General features: G+C 25.5%; 3 protein-coding genes and 1 long non-coding RNA gene across 5 annotated transcripts; 3 read left to right on the forward strand and 1 right to left on the reverse strand.

Annotated features, from left to right (window-relative positions):
- Positions 1-883: 883 nt before the first annotated feature.
- Positions 884-1,869, forward strand: LOC126894503 (uncharacterized). Its single transcript, XM_050665559.1, has 2 exons — positions 884-1,525; positions 1,782-1,869. Exons 1-2 carry the CDS (start codon positions 1,248-1,250, stop codon positions 1,843-1,845), a joined length of 342 nt encoding a protein of 113 aa, XP_050521516.1. The 5' UTR covers positions 884-1,247; the 3' UTR covers positions 1,846-1,869.
- Positions 1,870-6,013: 4,144 nt separating this feature from the next.
- LOC126894502 (uncharacterized) lies at positions 6,014-6,986 on the forward strand. The gene is made up of 2 exons (XM_050665558.1): positions 6,014-6,438; positions 6,505-6,986. Exons 1-2 carry the CDS (start codon positions 6,111-6,113, stop codon positions 6,669-6,671), a joined length of 495 nt encoding a protein of 164 aa, XP_050521515.1. The 5' UTR covers positions 6,014-6,110; the 3' UTR covers positions 6,672-6,986.
- Positions 6,987-12,190: 5,204 nt separating this feature from the next.
- LOC126894802 (probable ATP-dependent RNA helicase DDX27) lies at positions 12,191-22,891 on the forward strand. 2 transcript variants are annotated; one of them, XM_050666079.1, is made up of 14 exons: positions 12,191-12,209; positions 14,789-14,936; positions 15,005-15,190; positions 15,258-15,342; positions 15,905-16,265; positions 16,325-16,448; positions 17,052-17,377; positions 17,485-17,629; positions 17,689-17,823; positions 17,885-18,062; positions 18,121-18,339; positions 21,249-21,440; positions 21,496-21,604; positions 22,746-22,891. In XM_050666079.1, the coding sequence occupies exons 2-14, from the start codon at positions 14,847-14,849 to the stop codon at positions 22,837-22,839; spliced, it is 2,244 nt and encodes a 747-aa protein (XP_050522036.1). In that variant the 5' UTR covers positions 12,191-12,209; positions 14,789-14,846; the 3' UTR covers positions 22,840-22,891. The 2 variants fall into 2 exon arrangements, with proteins under 2 accessions (XP_050522036.1, XP_050522035.1); XM_050666078.1 differs by lacking the exon at positions 12,191-12,209 and adding an exon at positions 13,912-14,057.
- Positions 12,203-13,759, reverse strand: LOC126894810 (uncharacterized). Its single transcript, XR_007701513.1, has 3 exons — positions 13,609-13,759; positions 13,234-13,535; positions 12,203-12,654 (listed from the first exon to the last, which is right to left on the reverse strand). It is a non-coding gene; the product is annotated as an uncharacterized LOC126894810 (long non-coding RNA).
- Positions 22,892-25,181: the final 2,290 nt, after the last annotated feature.

Raw genomic sequence — 25,181 nt, forward strand, 5'->3', positions numbered from 1 at the left:
GTATGTAAGGATAGAATTGAAAATTGTTTATTAGTTTATTATCCTGAATAATTGAATGAGTCGATTGCCCTATCTTGAATAATTTAAATCCGATATTTACGAAATATAATGACGTTTTCTTTTTGATCTTCACTTTGACTTTTAGTCCAAAAAAAACTTTGGTAACATGATCCTCAAAGTAAAATAATTAAGCCCTCTAAATTTAGGCCTTAGATCTAAACTTAATTAACTCAGATTGGTCGAATTAACATTTTATCATTTTGATGTACTTTTTTGTATTAGTAAAATTTACAATGATATTAAATAAATTATCATACTAAGATATTACAAAAATGTAATATCTTGAAAGCACAGGATCATAGTTGTAATTTGAGAGATCCAAAAGGGGCTTAGTTTCCTTAATTTTTTCGCACTTCCTTCTCAAGAAAAGAAAATAAATAAAAATTACATACTCATAAAAAAATTTAAGAAGAGGAAAAATTTAATTAGATCCTCCAAACATTTTGTTCAAATTATTTCTATGCAAGATAATTAAAGTATACACTACATTTTAATATTAAACTATGGTTATAATGTAATAATAATAGCAAGTTTTTAAATATTTTTTTGATAATAGAGAACGAGTTCTTTTGTTAGAGAAACTGTATTTGGGACGAGTTCTTTAAAAAAAAAGTTATTTTCCCGATACTTGGTAAATAAAGTGGCTCTTTGGTACCCCTAGGCCAAATTTTTTTGCCATCCCTCAGTAACCAACCAATATTTGATCTTAATTTCTTTTTAATTTATTTTAATAAAAAAAAAAATGACATGATAAATAAATTGTACTTTTAAAATTCATTAAATTAATAAATAATTAAATAACAACACAACCTACGTGATAATTGTTTTTTTTTTATAAAAAACTAATAATTATCAAATGCAACTCATAATTAATTAAAAACTTTAATTGAAAATATTTTATTCAATTCAAAAGAAAACATACGTTTGTTAGAATAGGGAAATTGTTCATTTAATTATTTTAAGAATTTATTTAAATAAATACTGGTTAAAATATTGATTAATATTTGTATTACTCTGACAACAGTGAAGTATAATCTAAGTTGTATAATCTAAAGTCTAATCCATTTAGTGTCTGTGAGTAAATGAATTTGTGTTTACGTACGTAAACTTCTTGTATAGTTTTCTAAATTATCGTAAATTGTACTCAGTTTTGAGATTACTCCAGTGATCATTAGGTTTTATCCATAATGCCAAACATGGAAAACGGAGAATGTGACCAAGATGAATCGTTAGCGTCGAACTCACAGGCAAAAAATATTTCTAGCGAACATAATTCAGTTGATTCAAACACTGACTATTCTAACGGCAAAAGAAAAGTAAACGATGACGATGAAACTACAGCTTTAAATTCATCGCCGAAGAAATTAGCAACTGGAAAGTATATAATTGATTCAAGTGGTGGCCATTCAAGTTCTAAAAGAAAAATTAGCGATAACAATGAATATCAAAGAGCTGAAAAAAAAACGTAATTATATCAATTAAAAAACTATTTAGTTTTCCTAAAAAAAAAGTAAAATTTTTAAAATTCAACTTTTATTTGCAGTCAGTTTCTTTTAAGTATTAAATTTAATTTTAATTATTTAATGTTTCGTTAGATTTTTGAGATTTATTAATTTGAATAACTTTATTTTAATTATATTTCAATTTTTTTTAATCCGCTGCAAAACAAAACTTGCTTTTTTTTTTAAAAAAACGTAATTTTAACTATGATTAAAAATTAGATGTTGGGATCATCAAAGTAATGTTAACTCAACCGCTTTTAGTTCAGTTTTAAGCAATTCATAAAAATAATATTGTCAAGAAAACGGCTACAGTAATGTTTCTGGACAAAATCCAATTATTCTGAATAGCTGCAGTTTAGTTAATAATGAAGAAATATTTCATGATGAGATCATATACAATAGAATTGATATGAACTCCGAAGAAGATTCCACTTCGATATTAACAGAAGAAAATTGCTATGAATCGGAGTCCAATATGTTAGAATTATACTGTGGTGGTCAAGTTGAAGAAAACGATCATGTTGTTCCTGAACATATTCCAGTCGTTATGCGTAGTTTTTCTTTGGATGATGATAATGAACATACTTATCAAGCCATTCATAAGAGATCCAACACGAACTCTGAATATGTTTCCTCTTCATTGTCGACAGAAGAAAATGGCTACGAATCTGACTTGTACGATACACAAGAAAACCAAATTGACCACCACAATTATTTAGAAAGAAACAGCTCAGTTGATGTCGTTGACCAACAACTCCCTGGAATTTAAAAAACGTTTACTTTGGATGAGCATGACAATGTTGAGAACTTTGATGACAGTTTTTTTGGAGAAAATGATACAATGAGTTATCAAATGGACTTCAATGATTCGCATGTCGTTGAAGATAACTATTATGTCGAGAATAATCATGAACATTTTAATAGCATACATATCGTCTCCGGATATTATTCGATGGTTCTTAGTGATTCTGATAATACGGAAATGAACATCCTCCTTCAACTAATTGAAAGTTACCTATCACAGATGTTGGTCGACGATGATTGGGATATAAGCAGTTTAGATTCAGAAGAATCTGACAATGACTTCTGCAGAATTTCACATACTGAAAATCGTATAAATGTTCAAAATGAAAACTTAATGGTTATTTATGAATTCAATGAGTCAATTATGGAAGATTATTTAAAGTCGGATAACTTAAATCTTTTAAATACAATGGCAAATATTTTTGAATTTTTATTAAAAATGATTATTTATACATTACATTCGTTAATACGTTCTAATGTATTTATTATTTTTTTAAATTTAATTGAACTTTAATGATTTATTCAGTTTTTAATTTTATTAAGCAATTTTTTGCTTATCAAATGATAAAATTAGTTTTATCTTTTTACGTGTATGTACTCAGTTCTGTTATAATTTTTTCTTATCAAAAGTATTTATTTTTGTTAATATCTAAAATGTTTTTAAACAATACATTTTTGTTCCATATATTTCATTATTTATTATATATTACCTAATATTCGCTATATTATACATAGCAAAATAATTAAGTTAAATACATGTTAAAAAAAAAAAAATTTTAAGTATAAAATTCTTTACAGTGACTTAACAGAACAACAAATTTAATTAATCGACTATAAAATAACCTATGCATTCAATTCATAACATTAAATAATTATTTTTGTAATCCACATCTATTTTGTATGTTAACATTTTATTATATAGATATATTTTGCAAACAATATGAAAATGTTTTATAAATAAAATTATAATCATAATTTGTATAATGTTTTCGTACCAATAGTTCTGTATAACTTCTATGAGACATTTTATCGAAATATTACACACAGAGATTGATCATGGAAACTGCAATTTGATATTTACAACGCATAAGAATATTCATCTGGCTAAGTTGTGGCATTTAAACTTCTTAAGAGTTTATGATGTCGTTTTGTTCACTTCTTCCATACAGTATATTATAACTTTTACATAAAAACATTGAAATTAAAAAAATATATGCTACCCTCATACATATTGAATGGTTTTTGAGTATACATAATTTTATATCATTACTAGTAATTTCCTACATATAATTTTTCTATTTTTAGAGAGACGTTTTGATCATTGATTCAAGAGCTGATTAATAAATTAACAATGTTCCTCGTATACCAGTGACATTAATTTAATTACCGCCTTCAAGGTTCTTCCTTTTAAATATCATTGGTACCTCTTCAACTTCATGATTAGTAAACTTACTTTATATAATATTTTAAACATGGATATCTAAATAAAAATGGTAAAAATTATAAATTGTTTAAGAATTCATTTAAAGGTTATGCTTTACTGTAACAGAACATAAATTAACGGGAACATTTATCCCGAGCAGCAAAAGTATGCCTCTGTTTACGGTACTGACTTTATATCATTGCGCCATTGATAAAAACATTTGAAAATTGACAAAAAAACCATATTTGATACTCTCATATAAATAAAAGAATATTTAATAACGGAACTGAGATCACATATTGATAGAACCTCAGTTGTGCATGTAACAAACTTCAGTTTGTCTATTGAATATGGTCAGTAGCATATAGTAACATATTATGAACTATATTTTACGTACTCGGTATTAAAAATTTTTTACTTACCCATTTCACTTATTACAGATGTGTCAATGTCTCTGGCGACGTCTAGTATTTCACTAAACAGATTCTAGTTAGGAATTTTTGAGGACCAGAAGACAAAATTAAATAACAGTCATTATATTGTATGTTAGTTATTTGATTTAATGTTGACGGGTTGGCTTCGGGCGAATACCGTCATCCCCCGAAACACAGAAGCCTCCTGGTCTCCCGCCCATGGGTCTCTTAGGCCCAAACCAAATTCCTTTTGCCACCTTCCACGTTCCTGCTTTCCGGGTCTAGGATATTTAATGATGAGTAGCTTCGGCCTACCTCCCTCTTCCAATTGGCTTCCACGTGGTAGAAGCCGTCTCATTCAAGGCGGCTTGAGTAACTATGAGGTACTCGGATCGTTGGGACGTCTTACTGAAAATGTACTTAAATGAAAAAAAAAAATACCATTTGTCCTTGGTCAGCTTTTTAAAAAATTTTACCCTGCAGAGGCCAGAATTGAATTACCGACCCCTAGTTACTAGAATAATATACCAAAACGCCTACTCTACGGCACTCCCTATCTACTCTACCCATCCAGAATAATTTTATTTGTTGTACATTTTAAACAATTTAAAACTTACCCCAACGTTAACACGTCTTTAACTTTAAAATATTTTTGTACTAACAAATGACTCCTAAACAACCGTTTTTTTTTTAATTATAAATATGCCTAGTGATTAATAGTGAAAATAAATATTTACTTTGCATAGTTTCACCATAATTATTTGAACGCGTATAACTCACGACGCATTTTGTAAAGGTATTTTTCGTAATTTCCTCATTAACAAACTCACAAATAATTATTTTTAGTATTATTTATTTATTTCTGTAAATTTTTATTGGACATTTTGAGACCAATTTCGGTATGGACAATTTAAAGGTAATATGACAAGACACAATAATGAGTAGATATGAGTAATATTATACACATAAAAATTGAAGCACACAGTATCATTACGTCTTTAGTGCTTCGATTATTAATGAAATATTATGAAAACACTGATTTTATGTTAAAAAAAATGGCAGTATATTTATTTTAAATATACTTAATATATTTACATATAATAAATGTATGTCACACTATGTGACATACGTGTTAACACTGTTATAACTGATAAATGTTAACTACGGTGTTGTCACATTCTTATATATTATATAATGGACATTTTAAACATTTTATTTTAGTATTGTCTAGAATCTTTGTGCGTATATGCATTTTGTGTTGCATATCCATCACGAAAATTCTAGATTATTTCAAAATATCTACACGTCGAGTTATTCATATTAATTTTATATTTGTGTAGTAAAAAATAAATAAATCATCCACGTTATCCGTACCAATAAATGGACTGAGCGATTCATCCAACAAAACGAACTCTATGTCCACTGGCGTTAAAAAAACCAAAACGTTGACAAAAGTCAACAAAATTAGATTAAAGGATCCAAATACAGGTAAATATTTTTTATAAATGATTTTCTAATAAATACTTATATGTAAAATTATATCAGCTACTGAAACTCGGACAAACATAAATATAAAATCTGCTGAAACTCCTGAAATAGTCGTAAACACGACGTCTACTGTTAATGCACCGAACAATTTCACCAACATATTCATTGAAGAACTCGAGCTAAAATACGAGGAAATACAACAACGGCGTCATCGCAATAGAAAATTTTGTAACGCTGACGTTGTATTGTCTGTATTAGTAGACGCTTTTAGTGAGAAACTTCAAATGATACGGACCATTCGTAAAACTGACTCCTTTAAGGCAACTAAAGAAGAATCTAAAAAAAACTATCTTGGGTAATGATAAAAATAACGAGTCTTTGTCAACAATTCAATTAGAAGCTTTAAAAGATCAAATCGCTATGAACTTACTCTCCTATAAATCCCATTCATTCGTCCCTAAGTCAGATGTTAAAAACATTACAAATTCGGTTACTTCAAAGTCTTCTTCACATTATGATACAGCGAAAGTCGATCTTCCATCGAATAAAGCGAAATTCGTTTCTATGATTCCTGTTAAAATCCCAGGCAGTAAAGTTTTTAATGGTCAGTCAGAACATAGAGGTCATTTAGCAGCTGGCGTTTACAATATGGACACCTCTATGGCACCATCAAATCAAAACAACACAAACAAGAGATTTGTGTCTAGGATACCCATAAGGATCAATGTTTCAAAAGATAAAAAAATTAGTAATAATTCAATTATTTTTATGTTATTCACGGATAAATAATATTAAATAATACTTGAATTTTTAGGGAAAAGTTCACTTAAGGTTTTAGATTTATCCTTGAACACTGACAATACATCCAATAGTCACGCAATTCAATGTCGTAGATTAAACAGTACTTCTTTATATTCCAGAGTTGAACATGTCAATTCCGAACCCTATACCAAGAATTGTAAAAAAGGACCATTAAAATAACCACATAATATTCAAATTAATGACACAAAAGGACAACTTTAACAATTAATGTTGTTGTAATATCATGGAACTAATGCCTGAAACACTTGAATAAAATTTTCTCTGTATGAAAAAAAATGCTACAATATTAAACACTAGTCTTAAAGATTGTACTTACCTTACGTCCTATGTGACGCAATAATATTTCAAGTAATCCAATGTTGATTTTGGTATTAAATACACTACGTATACGATTTACACTATACGTCATATAGTCAATATAATTACTTACAAAAACGATTCAAATTTTAAATAATATGTTTTAACTACACAAAGTCTATGACTGATCTTACTTGTAAAAGATTCTAAACACTATATTTTATTAGAAATAAAATTATTATCTGTACTTATTAAAATTTTTTACGTTTGTTGAATAAATATATTTTTTTTTGAGAGAGTATATTTTATTAAGACATTAAGCTCAAAGACTAGCTATCCAATACACATAGGCTTACAAATATATTCTAACCTAATATACCTAATTTTAGAATAATATCTAGTTGCAACCTTTACTCTGTCCGCCGGCGTGATGTTCGTTAGAACAAAGACATTAAGCTCAGAGACTAGCTACTCAATAAGAAAAGCTCACAATAGATTTTTATTATTAAATTTAAAGTTTGGTTGGATTTATTATTAAAATAAAATAATTTAAAAAAGTTTTAATGTTTGAAATATTATTTGATATTTATTTTCATAATAAAAATAAAACATTATTATTTAAAGAACAAATTAAATTAAAAGATTCACCAAAACAAAATTCACTTTAAAATTTCTAAGTGTCATTTAGTCATAAAAAAAAATATCTAAGTCCAAATTATTTAAAAAAATCTTTTCAAATTATGATATTAAAGTTATTATCTCTACTACTTGATTGTGTTTTTGTTTGATTTTCTTTTGTTTTCTGATAGTTGAAATAACTATTGTACTACTTTACCGAACAACATTCATTGATTGGATTGTGCAGATCTTGTCTCTTTTTCTTTATTGATTTAATGAATATGGTACTTTCTTAGGTTTCAGAGTTTTGAGTATAACTGTTTATGTCAATAGTAGTCTTTGTTGATTAATACGTTTGTAGTATTTTCTAAATGTAGTCTTGTTTCTTAGATTTTTCAAATACTTTCGATTTTTGTTCTTCATTGTTTTCTTCTTTGAGTAATTTATTTCTATGACTTTAATACCAGTTGGCGTTGGTGGTGGATTGGAAAATTATGCTGGATCATGATAAAAATGTAGGATGTTTCTTCTAGTATTTTTTTATGCTTCTTTATATAATCTTTCATAAGAGAAAAATTAATTAATGGATTATCATTCCTAGAAATTCTCTCAGCCACCTCCAGAATCCATGGACCAGAATTATGATTATCATCTAACAGAATAAGAAAATTCTTATTAGAAGTTTTAAGTGTAGCTACAAATGGATTCTTAGGGGCCCCTGGTTCCTTAACTGTAATACGTTTTCCATTGTGACAAGCCGTTTCATGTTTCAAGCCGTTTCAAAATCGTTGTCAAATATACTTCCACAACTTTCACATTGCACTTTTCTACGTTTACCCATATTTAAACTTTGGATTTAGGCAGTCATAATTTATTCATATTATCAAATTTATTAGTAAATTAAACATTTTTAGACTACTATTAACATGTTTGTTTCATCCTTGTATATTTCCCAAGGGGAATTATAACCACATTGTTTGTGTTCACATGATATGATAAATTAACGTAATTTTTCTACCATGTCTGTGGTGATGTAGTTTATGCAATTATAAAATATTATCCTTTTATTATATATATTAATAATTGCTAAATTTCAATAATGATTGTTGTCATAAAATGGGGCAAGAAGAAGAGTCATTTTCAAATTAATTAAAAAATTGACTAAATCCCGGAGAGTGAAATCTTGAGTAGAGTATCGTAGATTTTGTGCAATTTAAAATCGCCGAAAGAACTGGTTTAGTCGGGCAAAAATGGCTTTTTATAGTCTGAAATCGGTAGCCCAGTGATCCCTACTGTGATCCTGGAAGCTGAGGCTTTACTTAATAATCTCTACAATAAGTAGATTTTATCCTATAATTAACTGGTTATTATGTATTTTAAATAAGAGAACCCTGTTTTGGTGATCTTGTATAATCATAATATGATTATACATACATGTAAAAATGATATCATATTATATGTTAATATTATAATTAATAATATAATATTACAAATGCACCCCTTTCTATTTTTTCATACGCCCTCATATGACACACACAAAGAATAACAAAAGCATTTTGTTCAATTTAACTTAATTATAAGGTACACAATTTAAATAGATTTGTGCTTTATATAATAATTATAATATAAGTGTAATAAAAAATGAAAATAAGGTGCTTATAATGTAGTAAAAGTGCAATACAAAGTGATTATAAATTGAATTAAAACATTAAAATTGTTATTTTTTTTAATGAAAATCATGAATAAAATTAATATATTGTTAGTAAAAATTGAAAAAATTATTCTTAAGTTATTATAAAATAAATAAATGTAATGATATAGTAGTATTGATATAATAAATGAATGAAATAAGTATATTATAAGTAAAAATGATAATAATTAATGAAGCTTTTAAATAATAATTTTAAGATTATAAAATAATAAAACTATAATTAAAATACTAAAATATAGATTAAATTTAAAAGTTAGATAAAATAAATTTGAATTACAACTAGTAATTGAATTATAATAATTATTAAATATAAGAGTAAATCAAAGTAATAATAATGTAAAATAAAATGAATACAATTCTTACACTAATAAATATTTTTCATAGTATCATTTTTAACAATTTAAAAGAGTTATTTAAATTTTACCTTACAATTTTTACGTCGCTATTTAGGGGTTGAGCCTAAATGCCCGTCAACAGTATTCTAAGAGATCAACTTCTAAGAGATAGCTGGCTAGGCTATATCTACCTTTAATTTAATTATTCTATATAGATTGGTTTTCTTTTCTAGATTTGAACTGCTTCAAACCCATTTCTCTTGATCTCTAGAAGGAAAAGATTCAAAGGCATTTATTTGTGATTGTGACCTTTTGATTATGAGCTCTATGAATTTATTGATAGTAAAATCATCGTAAACATGTGTTGGTGAATCATATTACATTATCCAATGTGAATTTTGCCTAGGAAAGTTTAATTATTGATGTTCAGAATTTCAAGTTCATAGTTTTAAGTTGACAATTATATATAAAATTATTTTCTTATAAGCTACTGACATTTAATTCTTTACATAGAAATTTTTACCTTGTATATATGATTAATAAGTAGAATGAAAATAATGAAATATTTTAAATGAATTAAAAATTAAAATTAAGAGAATTATAAAAAAAACAATAATAATATATAAAATTAATTAATGAAATATCCTAAATGAATTTAAATTAGAATTAAGAATAATATCTAAAATTAAAAATAAAATTAATAAAATATTTTTAATGAATTAAAATTAATATATAAAATTGTAAATAAAATATTTTAAATGAATTAAAATTAAAATAAAAATAATTAGAAAAAAATTAATAATAAAATTATCATAAAGATTTAAATTTTCATATAGAAATGGTATAAAAGTATTTAAATTTAATGTATAATCTTATTAGATTATTATTATTATTTTTTTTTTAACTTACATGTTGATGTCTTATAACCAGTAGTGGTTAGTGTTTAGTTTTAGCATGCAATAAAATTAGAGTTAGTATAATATGGTCTAATGTATAAAATAGTAAGTTTTAATATATTAAAAAAAATGGAATGCATAATTAAATAAAATAATGATTTTTGTTTTTTTTTTTTATATTTTTTTCGTTTTATTTTATCATGCATAACTATATCTAATAGGTAAATTTTAATATTTGTGTTTGAATGGTTTAAGAATTAATAAAAAAACAATTTATTTAAAGTAAAAAAAAAGAAATTTGTATCTTATATAAATTTTATATGTTCTTATATTTAAAAAAAAAAAAGGTAGAAGAAAATTTGGAAGGAAATTAGTAATAGTGACATGCCTTAGTGAGATTATGTAAAATCACCACATCCTTTCTATTCGCTAAATTGTGATTTAATATGATTTAGCAATTTATCATGACCCCTTGATTTTGCAATATATAGTAATAAACAATCAGTCATTTGTACATTATGTGCAGAACAGTTATTATTCGGATGAGAGCGTTAACATATTAATGCATATGAGTCCTCAAGTGTGAGGTTACTGTTTTCATTGTAAGTAGGTCCAGGGAATCTAACTATAAGAATATCAGTTTGTATCCCATCTTGTTCTCTATACAGGTGTAATAAAAAAAATTGAGAATTGAATACTCTTTTTCCCATAATGTAAAGGCTATTTATTCATAACATTCACTAATATTGTCATTGTCAGAGGAATATCCATAATGTATGGTAATTTCCTCCCTGCCTGACATAGTGTTGTTGGTATTTTTAATTATTAAAGTACTTCCCTCTAAAATATGAATGGGAGAGTTCATAATTAACTCCTTTATAGCTCCCCTATTATCATTATAGTACCCTCACAATATGTGATGTCAAAATATGCTAAAAAAATATTGGTATTCATTTTTAAAGATATGTGATATTACAATGTTTAATACTTACAATGTTTTTTGATAAATAAAAATTATTTTTGAAATAACTCAAAAAATAATTTTTTTTGAATTTTCAAATCTTCATGTAGGAATGAAAAAATAAATATATATATATATATATTTATACATATTATATATAAATAAATTGTCAATTATAACGTATATATATATACACACATACATACATTTATATATATAATAATATTGATGAAATATTAATATTTGATAATATTGTACTTAATGAATGAATAATTAGATAACATTATAATTATGATTACAATTATTAAAAGAAGTATCATATAAATATTTGTACTTGAATCTAAACTAAAAAGTATTTATATTATTAATTAAAATTAATTCTAATTTTGTGTTAAATATTTAATAAAAAAAAAAAATTATATTATGAAAATTTTATGTTTTTTTATTTTATAATTTTTATTAGAATATTAAATTTTAATATTGAAAATGTAAATAATAATAAAAACAATGTTTTTTTTTTTAAACATAATTTTTGTGTTTTTTTATAAAATTTAATAATACAAAGACATAATAACAAAAATTTTAATAAAATTGAATGATTAAATGATATAATTATAACTAATAATAATAAATAATAAAAGTAATTATATTAATATAATTAATAATGTTAAATTTAATAATGATATTGATATATATTGTAAATTCTTATTATGAACACTAAACATATGTAAGGATATGCTTATAAATTTGATAAAATGATGATTTAAATAAAATAATTAATTATGTATGATATCAATTATAAAACCAGGATAATATATATTTGTATAGAGAAAGTGGAATGCTGAATATTTAAATTCATGGCTAATAATAAAATTACAGGTACAAATATATAATTATTAATAATAAAATTTTCTTAAATTTTTTCATATTATGAGATTAATCATTACAAAAATTATACATTTTTTTTAAATTGTTAAAGTAAAACATCGAGTGACAAAATGGGTTTATTAGTGTTATTAATCAACTACATTTATTTGTAGATGAGGCTAAACAATTATATGCCTGTATAATATCGTGTAAATCACACTTTATGTTATTTGAGCGCACAACATATTTCAGGGGATAGGTTGTAATGCGATAGCAACGCGAACACTTGTAGCAGACGGACAATGGCGTATATATCGGTAGTTATTATTATATTAACAATATACGAGTAGTTCCAAATTGGAAAATAGTTTATACATTAACTATTTGGAAGTTCTCGTCAGTAGCGGACGGTCCGTGTTTTAGGTCATCCACCAGTTAACAAACCCTCAAGCTTTCCCTGTTGTAATCAAATCAAATACTATAAATTAATATTATTCGTAGACACAATAAAAATTTAAGGAAATTTTCATTTTCGTTAAATTTTACTAACTGTATTTTTTATGAATACAAAAAAAGTTGTTTTATATTATTATTTACTCAAAAAATCTTGTCAAAACAAATTTTTTTAAATAAATGTAATAATAACATTTAACTTTTAATTCCAAAAATACTGCTTCTCAATGCCGTCTCCCAAAAAATGGCGCTCTAAGCCACGGCCTATTTGGCTTACTCCTAAATACATCATTGGGTAAATGGGTAATTCTAACAGATAATTGGTATTTTAATTTTAATTACAATAATACATATTTATTATCTTGAAATATATTTAAAAAATATAAAATTAAAAAAAATTTACATTAAAGCATAACAATTGTTTGTACTTTATCTACCTTGCTTTATTATTTCAATTAACGTAAAAAATAAAAGAAAATGCATATAATATAATTGATTTATATAAATATTATTCTAAATTTTTTAGTAATACAATATAAATGACTTTTAAAATCTAAATTTAAATTCCAATGCTGGTACTAACCTGAATAAATGTAATAACAAGTACAATTAAAAGGGTCATCAGGAATAACGTGCAAAATTATTTTTTCTGATTTTGTAAGCATAATTAGCAATTAAAGAAATGTACTCCAACTGACTCTTTAATTATTTATATTTTTATTATTATAATATAATAAATTAATAGTAGTTAAATATAGATATAAAATAGCGATATAAAACAGGGTAGCATCTTGAGGAAGGAGTACTGGTGTGAGTAATCTGTGTGACACTAAAATATGAAGCAATATATTGAGTTGAAGACCTTTTTTTGTTCTTTCAAATAAACTAAAAAAAAAAAATAGACAATTTTTTTCGATAAGCAAAATAAACATGTCATTGGTGTTACAGAATTTAGTACCCAAGCGGCAAAATTCTAAGATGAGGCTTTGGATTCAAATGTTTTTGAAAAACCGTGTCCCAAAATTCGGGACTTTTTTCAGTTACCATTTTGTTTAATTTAAAATTTATTTCAAAATTCTTTTTTTCCAAAAATATTTGTTTTAATACTTTTTGGGAATAATTGTTGGTTGAATAAAAATTTTGTGGTACTAAAGTATACTACTTCATATCAATTAATTAATTTTATCTATTTGATAACAGATTATATAGCTTCTTGATAAAGAAATAGTTATAAACACGTGCGTGTTGTAGTTTAAAAAATATAGAATTTTGATACACAACTTGTGACTATGTTTAGTATTAAAACTTAGCTTTTTTTTTTTACCAAGCTTATTTTAATTTGATTAAAACATAATTTCATGTTTAAATCCTTTATGTTTAATATCTTAAAATTAAACTTATTATAAAGTAAGTAATAACAAAAATCATTAACATTATTTTGTGAGTAAAAGGTTAAAATAAGATAAAANTATAATTTTTTTTGAAAATCTAACACTTATTCTGTTCACTGGGGGGATTTAAAATAGTAACTTTTTTACAAAAATGAACTTTTTCAACTTAATTTTTGAAAATGTTCCGGAAATACTGCGTCCTTCAAACATATATAAAATTAAAGCTTATTTTATGTACTACAAAATGAAAAAAAAAAATTTGTCCCGACGACCTATCTTTTATACGCAAATGGCTGCCGTATTCAAAAATATGCTATTTTTGTATTCAAATTATGGGTTTTGTATTTTATTTTAATAGAAGTTGATGTTAATTTTGCAATTATCCATCAATTTTTTAAAATTAAACACTATCTACAGATTTGCATCGAAGCGTTTCTTATGATAGTGATTTTAATCACTGTCAGATTAAATCTATCTGGACCCAACTATGCAATGTCTCCACTATGCCGCGACCCCACTGTGCTACCGTTTTTTTTTTTGAAAATACTAGTTTTTAAAATATGTTGAAACTTAAAATTTGGTATAATATAATAAATACACAGAATTCAGTCGATTAAAGCATATGTATTTGTAAAATGATCTTTGATTATTTTATATTTTTCTTTGATACTGATGAATTTTATTGTAATTTATATTTTTATCAATTTTTCTTATAGTAATAATTTTAACACCATACTTATGATTTAGAAAATTTAAGTAATATCAAAAGATTTGAATCATATTTTTTTTCTACAACTACCACAATATGTGTGCTTTAAAGTGGGACACTGTTAAAACAATAGATGAAAATGAAGAAGTTGAAGACATGTCTTCAGATTCTGACATAGAAGTTGAGGTAAATTATTCAAAATGTTAATTTTGAAAAGTTGAAATAAAATATTTTGAATTAAAATTTATGAATAGTACCAACCAAAAAAACATAAAACAAAAGGAGATTCTCATTTTGATGATGAATTCAAATTTCTATCAGCTCCTTCTGATTATAATCATGATACGTGGGATGATTTGCAAAAATATATTAAGCGAAACAATATTACTAATAAAACCGATGAAAAAATTGAGAAATCTCGTAGATATGTCAAGTCTTTTGTTAGTATATTAAATATAGTTTTGATTCATTAAAATTTTTAAAGAAATTAATTTCATTTGATTATAGTTGCCTGATGTTACTTCAGAAGAACATGAAGAGTACAATATTGAATCTGATGGAGATTCATTATCTGAAGATGAATTAAAAAAAGGTTAATCTTAAAAAATTTTAAATACCTGTCAACTTATTTTTTTAATGGCAACATACATATTAAACTAAAATATAAAATTATTTATTTAAAAAATTTTCTAGTCAATGATAACTTTAAACCTATTATTTCGGAAATGATTAACATTTTTAAATAAATAGTGAAGAATGAGTATGACAGAGTAATACATAATGATAAAAATAACTTATACTTCATCTTTACTGTATATTTTAAAATAGTATTAATTTTTGAAATAATTGGTTAAAAGTTGTTATTGACCAGTCATTATTTAGCTAAATATGTATGTTGTAATTAAAAAAAAGCAAGCTGACACCCTTATAATATATGATGGATGAGTTAAAAAACTAATTAATAATTGATAATATAAAAATTTGTGAAACTAAAAAATACCAAAAATAAATTTCTTAACATAAATATTTTAAGAAAAATTGAGTGGCTAGTATTAAAAGAATCATTCTGTATACTTATAACTATTGTAAATTTATTAATATATTAATATATATATTTTTAAATTATTTTATATATTCTCGTATTTTATTTTAAGATGGTCTTAGAGACAGACAAAAATTAGTTGGTAAAAAAAACAAAAAAAGAAAGTTAGAAACAAGTGAAGATAAAAATGAAATTGCAATTGAAGATGATGGAACTTTCTTTGAAGATGCTCCACCATATGAAGAAAATGCTTCTTTTTATCAAATGAATATATCTAGACCATTAATGAAAGCTATTAGCGTATTGAATTATGTTCATCCAACACCAATTCAAGCAGCAGCAATCCCTGTCGGTTTATTAGGGAGAGATATTTGTGGTTGTGCTGCTACTGGTACAGGTAAAACAGCAGCATACATGTTACCAATATTGGAACGACTTCTTTATAGACCTAAAGGATTTACTCCTATTACTAGGTAAAAATTTATAAAATTATTTAGGATAAATTTAATTTGTTAATAATTTTATATTTTAGAGTACTTGTTTTAGTACCAACTAGAGAACTTGGTGTTCAAGTATACCAAGTGACTAAACAATTGGCTCAGTTTACAACAGTTGAAGTTGGTCTCTCTGTTGGAGGTTTAGAGCTAAAAGTTCAAGTAAAAAATAATTTTAATTTTATTTTTGATAGATGTTGTATTTTATCTTATTGAAATTTGCTCCAGCTGACAAATAAATTTAATTTATAATAATTTTTAAAACTTATTTTGAAATTAAATATTGAAAATATTATAAAACTAAGTCAAAATGAATCACACACTCAATATTTTTTTATATTGGTTAATAATATTGTCTTATATTTACTATAATATTTATGATTTAGACTACTTACAGAATTAATAAAATGGGAACAGGGTTAACATATGATTAATTCAAATATATTGCTAATTTAACTCCTAAGTTTTTAGTAATAAATATGCTGTGCTGATTTTTAGAGGGCTATCACTTTGATTGAAGCTCACCAGTGTTATTCATGTTTTCTGAAGAAGTAAATTTGTTTTTTTATTAAACGAATTTCAAATTATTATTAATATTTAAGATGATTTTTTTCTCTTTACATTAGTGTTTATTTTTTTCTAAATTTTCCTTATAAAATTATTTTGTTTAGAGTTGTAAAGAGTTGCAACCAGGTGTTAGGGATTGATTGTAACATTTTCATTATAAATGTTTGATTTCTTCAATTAAACATTAAACATTTTTAGGAATCTATTTTGCGAAAAAATCCAGATATTGTTATAGCTACACCAGGTCGTTTGTTAGATCATTTACAAAATACACCTTCATTTTCATTGTCAGATTTAGAAGTATTAGTATTAGATGAAGCTGATAGAATGTTAGATGAAAATTTTGCTGACCAAATGAAAGAAATTATCAATATGTGTGCCCAAACAAGACAAACAATGTTGTTTTCTGCAACTATGACAGATGCAGTCAATGATCTTGCTTCTGTATCATTAAATAAACCAGTAAAAATATTTGTAGATAACAATACAGATGTTGCATTTAATTTAAGGCAAGAGTTTGTAAGGTAATAATTATAAATTGCTTTAATGTAAAATCAGAGTTTTATAGTTATGGTAAAATATATTTTCTTCAAAATCAATATCAAATAAGAAAGTTAACTCCATTATTTAGATTACGACAAGGAAAAGAACAAGACCGCGATGCAACATTAGCTGCATTGGTTTGCCGAACATTCAGAGATCACACTATGATATTTGTTCGAACCAAAGCAGATGCACATAGGGTTAAAATTCTTTTGGGGCTCTTTGGATTGAAGGTAAAGTAAAAAATATCAATTAGTCAGTTTTCATTAATTTTTTATTGTATCCAATGAAGGTTGGTGAGCTTCATGGAAATTTATCTCAACCTCAAAGATTAGAAGCTTTACGAAAATTTAAAGATGAAGAAATTGATTTACTCATTGCTACTGATGTTGCTGCTCGTGGTCTAGACATTCGAGGAGTTAAAGCTGTAAGAAGTAATCATTCAAATTTTTAATTTGTGTTGAATTTTATAAATTAATAACCTTTAGGTTATAAATTATACAATGCCACCTACAGTAGAGCATTATATTCATCGTGTTGGTAGGACAGCCAGAGCAGGCCGATCAGGTGTATCAGTTTCTATAGCTAGTGAAATTGACAGGAAAGTTTTAAAGGAAATAATTAAAAAGGCTAAAAATCCAGTAAAACATCGTGTTATTCCAATTGGTATTTTTTAGATATAATTGTAATTAATAGTAACTTCACAGATATATTTGCTTTTTAGAAATTTTAGATAAATATAAAGATCGAGTTGATTCACTTCGCAATGAAGTTAAATGTATTATGCATGAAGAGTATGAAGAACGTCAAATAAACCGAACAGAAGTTTTGGCTGAAAAAACTGAAAAAATGGCTCAAACAAGCATAAGCAACTTAGTAAAAAAAAAGGAAGAAAATAAAAGAGAATGGTTCCAATCTCAAAAAGATCGTCAAGCAGCTAACAGTAATTCATCATTCTTGAAATATTTTTTTTTATTAAAATTTTCTTTTAAAAGATTTATTTATTAATTTAAGGTTTATTTGGTTCTATTAATATCATGGTTTATTCTCAACTAAATTTGAAACTTATGAGTATTAAGAAATTTTACTGTCCCATTTTTATAGTGTGTGATAGGGTTGGGTGGGTTTATGAACAGTTTTGACACTAATAAAAATTTTTGTTATCCTTTAAAGAGTAATTCATTTTATTCAAAAGAAAGAATAACTTCCAACTATCAACCATAAAAGCTATAACAAGGAAGTCTATGTTTTATAATTTTATGATATTACAAAAAAATTTAATACTGTTTAATTTTGTTATTTCTATTCAAGTCCAATACCTCCACAGTGAGTAACGTTTATATAATTTTTGAATTATTTTTCATTTCTCTGAAAAATTTTCTTTTTATTTTGATATTATACTAAATTAACTATTAACCAAAATTATTAATCACTAACTTATTAAGTTATCTACTTAAGTTAAAACATTAAATAAACTTAACTTCCACGTTTTTTAACGTGTAAGTGCTCAACATTAAAAAAAATAAAATAACTTAATGCGCAGAAAGACCATGTTAAAAAATAAAATTTAAACTTAAATACAGATTTTTTATTTTGGCCATATTATTACCAGTCAAAATCTCTTCGGTCAATTGACATTTTGTCAACCCCAGTCTGTAGTGTTAATAATAACCAAGATTTAAAATTAAAATTTTTAATTAAAATAAATGAATTTATATAAAATATAAAGACTAATTTTCACAAGAAGTATAATATAAAGCAATAGTGAGTACAATGAGACAAGTTAGATTTAAAGCTCTCATCTAAATTACATCAATTTTTAATGATGCTGCTTAATAAAGTATTTTTTACCTAATAGAGTATATAAATGATTAACTTTTTAATAAACTTTTAAATTTGGTAATAGTGTTAGTTTTTAATTTATAAAATCTAAAAAAAAATATCTTTTTTTTTTTTCAATTAAAATAATGTTTATAGTTAGAATGACTACTTGATTTTATTTAAAATACATTAATACAGATTTTAGTATACTATACTCATAATTTATTTTATTAACAAGTACATTTTTTATGCTCATTAACTATTTTTTATATTAATTAACTGAATACTATACAAGAAACATTGAGACACAAATTATACATAATGTTATGAATGATATAACACTTGAAAAAATTCATTTACTAAAAAAAAATTTTTTTTACTTTAAAGGCTATAAAGTGTAAATAAATTAATACTAAAATTGATAAGTATAGTAAGAAAATAAGTACATTAGTAATTATATACAGTTGACTCGTGATAGTCTGACACTCGGACTTTGTAGTCCGACTAGTCATCGGTCTAGTATTTCACGAATCGTCGTTAGTTCTTCGCTGTGTTCAGTAGCAATAACGTGAGTGTGCAGTTGCTTTATTTGTGATTTATTACAGTTAACTCTACGTTTTTTATTGTTAAGTGTGATGGTAAATACAAATGGAAGCTATAAACGTAAGCATAAAACATTAACTTTTCTTGAAAAATAGGAAATTATTTAGAGGCATGATCGTGGCGAGACTCCCACGGCTATTTCTCAAGTTTATGATATAGGACGACCTACCTTTTATGATATTGTCAAAAATAGAAAAAAAATTGAAAATTTTACGAAAACTGTTGAAGACAACTCTAAAAGAAAAACTTTTATAATAAGCGAATTTTCCCACATTGAAAAGGCACTTCATTCTTGGTTTAAGCGATTAAGAAATAGAAGCGTGCCCATATCTGGGGATATTTTTAAGAGAAAGCTAAATTTCTTTATTGTGAGATAACATAAAAATATGATTTTTGTACTGGTTTGAAAACTTCAAAAAGCGGCATGATATTCGTTTCATTCAGATGAGTAGAGAAAAATTATCTGCTGACGAGACAGAAGTCGCTAACTTTATTAAAAGTTAAAGCATTAAAATTTCAGAACTTGGCCTGACGCCTGAACAGGTTTATAATGCTAATGAAACCGGCCTAAACTGACGTCAACTTCCAACAAAAATATTTGTAACAAGGGACGAAAAAGGTTTCTGGAAGAAAGTTACAAAAAGAAAGGATCAATTTGATGGTATGCTCAAATGACGCTGGGAGCTATAAGTTAAAACTTCTAGCAGTTGGCAAAGAAAAAACCCTCGAGCTTTTAAAATACGAAAATTGAAAATCTTCCAGTTGTTTACATGAATCAGAACCGAGCATGGGTGACCCAAGTAATCTGCCTTGATTAACGTGTACTTGACGTGAACAATGTGTTGATTTTAAAAGACATTCAAGAAAAGGCTATGACTGATTGTATGTGTAAATAGAAACAGAAGACCATCACAGATTTTTTTAAGTTTTAGTTTTTTTTTGTACATTGTTAAGAAGATAGTTAGGCTCACATTGTTTATTTACCTTAACCTTTAAAACTGATTCATGTTGTGTTATGATTTTAATATTAAATAAGCTTTTGTAAAAACTAAAGCCTGTCTTCATTATTTTGAATCTTTTCTAGTAAAATATTACATAAAAATACATTGTTAACTAGATTTCCAAACTTATACACTGCAAATTCAATTTAATAGAGCCAACTTTTGGTAATATGTCACCCACGCGGGCCCGTATTATCGGACTATTGCGAGTCAACTGTACTGCCCTTTTTTTATTAGGAGAATAACATTTTTTAATGTTAAAATATAAAACTAGAAGTTATTATTAAACACTTTTTTTAAATTTCAATTAATTTATAAAAAAAAAGTTGCATAGATATCTTGAAAATTGTTTCTGTAAGAGCACTTTGAAAATTAAATAGTTCTAGCTAAATTACAAAATAAAATTTGAAAAAACTGAATTTTTTAGAACGAGCCAGAGAAGCATTTTCTGCTAAAATTGAAAAAAATATTAAAAAGAAAAATAAGGAAGGTGATCTAAATGATATTGAAGAAATTGAAAGTGCTAAGAAGTTACAAAAAGTTGCTAATATACAAGCTAGAAGTGCAAAAAATAAAATGAAACCTAAAAAAATGAAAGCTGTACCTGATGCTGGACAAAGTATGAGTAATATTAAATTTTTTTTATGATATTATTTTATAAAAATATTTTTCAGATAAATTTAATTCAAAATCAAAAAATGCTAGCAAACAAAAAAGCAATTCTGTTTTTGATTCTCAGTTTACTGATGTTAGCAAGTCTGGTGCTAAGAAATATCGTTATGAGTATGTCTTATTAATTACTAACCATTTTATAATTTACATTATCTTGTAAAAATTAAAAATAAACAGATATAAATATTTAACAAGAAGGTATCACTATATATATTAATAATTAGGTATCAATATATGATGCTCAATTAGTATAATCATGGATATCACTCTTGCTGGATCAAAGATCATCCTAGGATTTACTATTTAAAACATGTCATTCTAAATCATTATTATCTAGTTAATGGGTTAGCCATTCATCCCTATACATAATTATCATATTCTTTTAAAAGATAATGATTATCCATAATCTATAGTGAAAAATTGCTCAAGCTAAAAAATATTAATTGTGATAAATTAACGTTTTTGGCCAAAAATCATTAAAAAAGGTTGCTAAGTTTTTTTTTTTTTTTTTTGGTATTAGACTTATTGAAAAGTCCTGAGTACACCAATGTGTATATATATATATATATATATACAAGATTATTCTATCTATTATTGTTATTGAAAAAAAACCATTTACGGATCATTTGTTTAAACTTTACCTACTTAATTATCAGCATAATTGTATAAATTTTATTTTTGTATTGGTTACTTTTAGATACATTTTCTTGAATTATAAGCTATTATTTTTTATTTCTATTACTAATACTTTTTAAATTCATACCTTATGCATTGGAAGGATGTCAACTTTGTTCTTATTAATGAAAACACATATTTTAAGTTAAATAATATGTTAAAGGTTTTATTATAATAAAAAATAGCGTTTGAATTTCAAAATAACTTCATCCATCTATTAGATATTTTTTTATATAGATATATTAAGAAAGTGTATTATTATTGCTTAGCAGCTCATTTCTTAACAGTTTTTATTCTAATACATAGTTTGATAATTATTTTATCATAAATGTATATTGATTCCATTCAAAGCTTATATAGGCTCTTCTAAAAAATGTTTAACAATGAATATTTTAGAGCAAATAGAAAATTCAACACCAGAGAGAGGAATAGAAATTTAATAATTGGATTTATCATGCAATTGGCAAACTAACCTATAGATCAAATTTGACTATAAAATATGAAAAAATCTTATTTTCATCTATTAAATCTTCATTTTATCGGGATTGAAAATTATTAAAATTGATGTTATTTTTAGGGCTAATCAAGCAAAAAGAAAGCTGTCATCAAAAGGACATCAAACATTTAAAAAAGAAAAATCATTTGTTAAGAAACGAAAGACTAAATTTTAAATAGCTTGTAAATGTATTGGTTTTTTATTATTAAACAATTTATTATTTATAATTTTTTTTTACACCTGTTTTTGCAAAAGTGATAAATTTACAAAAGCATGTCAAGGGTGAAACTCAGAAAATTTAAAAACATATGAGATGTATAATATAGATTTAGCAACAAATATTATTAATTAAAACCATATACTTATACAACTTTTAAGTGTTTATTTAATAAACACAAATTATATTACATAATATGATTCATATAATTATATTATATTGTATATAGTAATTTTATTAACGCATAAATCACTTTTTAATCCCCTTGAATGTTGACATCAATTAAACAAACAATAAGCCTCAAGAAATTTTACCGGAAAACGAAACTAGTAGTATACACTATGTTATAATTATTTTCAATTAATTAATAAAGATATAGTATAAATTAAAGTAATACATCTATAGGCGTACACGAAGAGTACATTACGTGCATTCTGTATGTATAACGTTCACAATAAACGCGTGGTGAATTAGGTTAAGTTTGAGTCTCACGCAAAAAAGGTAATACTACATAAGATTCACTTCTTTAACGGAAATATCTAGACTCCGCTAAAGATGTCATATCAAAAAGATTTTTTGTGTTTAAATGTCTTCCATGATGTTTGCGAACCTTGCACTTGATTAAGACAGCACTATAAACAGGCCATCATTTAGGGGGGGGGGCATTTGCCCCGGGCGGCAAAAATCTTAATAAGTATACAATTTTTAAAAATTAATTATTTTTATTTAATTTTAAATTTTTTCAAACAGAACAATTTATTTTTATGAAACAAAAATATCTATTTCTAAAAAAAAATATTACTTTATTATTTTCTAATTTAAAACGTGTACAAAGATATAAATGTAAAAGAAGATATATCAAAGCTGTATAACAACATAGACTACAGTTAGTAGTTAGATAATAGTATTGATTATACATAGTAATTTTTATAATCAACAGCACTATAAATAAAGTAGGCGGCAATTTATTTGATTCATGTTTTTATCTAATTTTAACAAAGTATTGATATTTTCTCCCTTAAACTGGTTTTATGGATGTCGTCGGCCGTTGATAGTCGATTATTATTGGAATACTAAGAAAGTTAAAACACAATAATTTGTCTCATTTTTCACAAAATTACTATCTAATAATGTCACACTAATAATGTGTTGTGTACAGACAGCTCATTGTGTTTAGTACTCGACTACAAGTGACCGAGTTAATGTGTTGAGGTGTTTTTTTTTATTTGTATATTTTATTATTTATTAACGTATTAAAATGAGTGATGGCAGAAAACGTTTAAGTGGAAGTGCTTATAAAAAAGCTGCTAAATTAAAATTAGAAAAAGAACAAAAAGTCATTTCTCAAACCGCAAAATTAACTTCATTTTTTGGCAATCAATCTCCAATTCGCCAAGTGAAATAGAGACTACAGCTGAACAGATTTTAAATGAGTCTAGTGATAAAAAGTAATTTAAAAATCAAATGTTAACTTTTGTACGTTATTTCAGTTTTGTATAAATGAAAAATTTTATAATTTTTTAGTGAACATCCTCTACATAGTACTTTTGAAACCATGGCAAATGAAAATCAATTAATTGAATATTCGGAATTATTAAATACGCCAACTAAAAAACCCAATCCAACATTTTTGGGGGGCGGCAAAATGAAGTGCACCNTAAAAAACCCAATCCAACATTTTTGGGGGGCGGCAAAATTCCTAAATGCGACCCTGACTATAAATAACACATAGTTTAAAAGCGTGTTTTTTAAACTATATGTTTTTTTTACTTTTTAGTTTCATGTTATGATAGTAGTTGCTATCAATATCATAGTTGTAACGGGAAATCAGAGTTCGATTCCGGGGAGGGAGTCTGAGAAACAGCTACCACATCCAAGGAAATCAGCAGACGCGTAAATTACCCACTCCCGGAACATGGAGGTAGTGACGAAAAATGACGATACGGGAATCATCCCTCGTAATCGGAATGAATACTTTATATCTCTTTATTAGAATAAATCGTGTTAATATATAAATTTTAATAGTAATTAGAATATACAGGGTGTTCAGTAATTGTTACAAACAATGAGAACAATAGAAACCCGTTTCCTGACTTACTGAACACCCTGTATATACAAATAATGCAACTTAAGTACGTAAACGTAGCATGCACTAGGTATAACCGTATTTTGTGGGCGGGCGGGTCGGACTAACGTTATACCTGAGGTATAAACGATGGTAGGAATATATAAATATATATACGTTAGGCGCATTACACGCGGGCGGTATTGGTCAGTCAAAATAAAAATTTGTTTATATA

Source organism: Daktulosphaira vitifoliae, unplaced genomic scaffold (assembly GCF_025091365.1).
Source record: "Daktulosphaira vitifoliae isolate Bord-2020 unplaced genomic scaffold, ASM2509136v1 Scaffold_1, whole genome shotgun sequence".
Classification (NCBI taxonomy): domain Eukaryota; kingdom Metazoa; phylum Arthropoda; class Insecta; order Hemiptera; family Phylloxeridae; genus Daktulosphaira; species Daktulosphaira vitifoliae.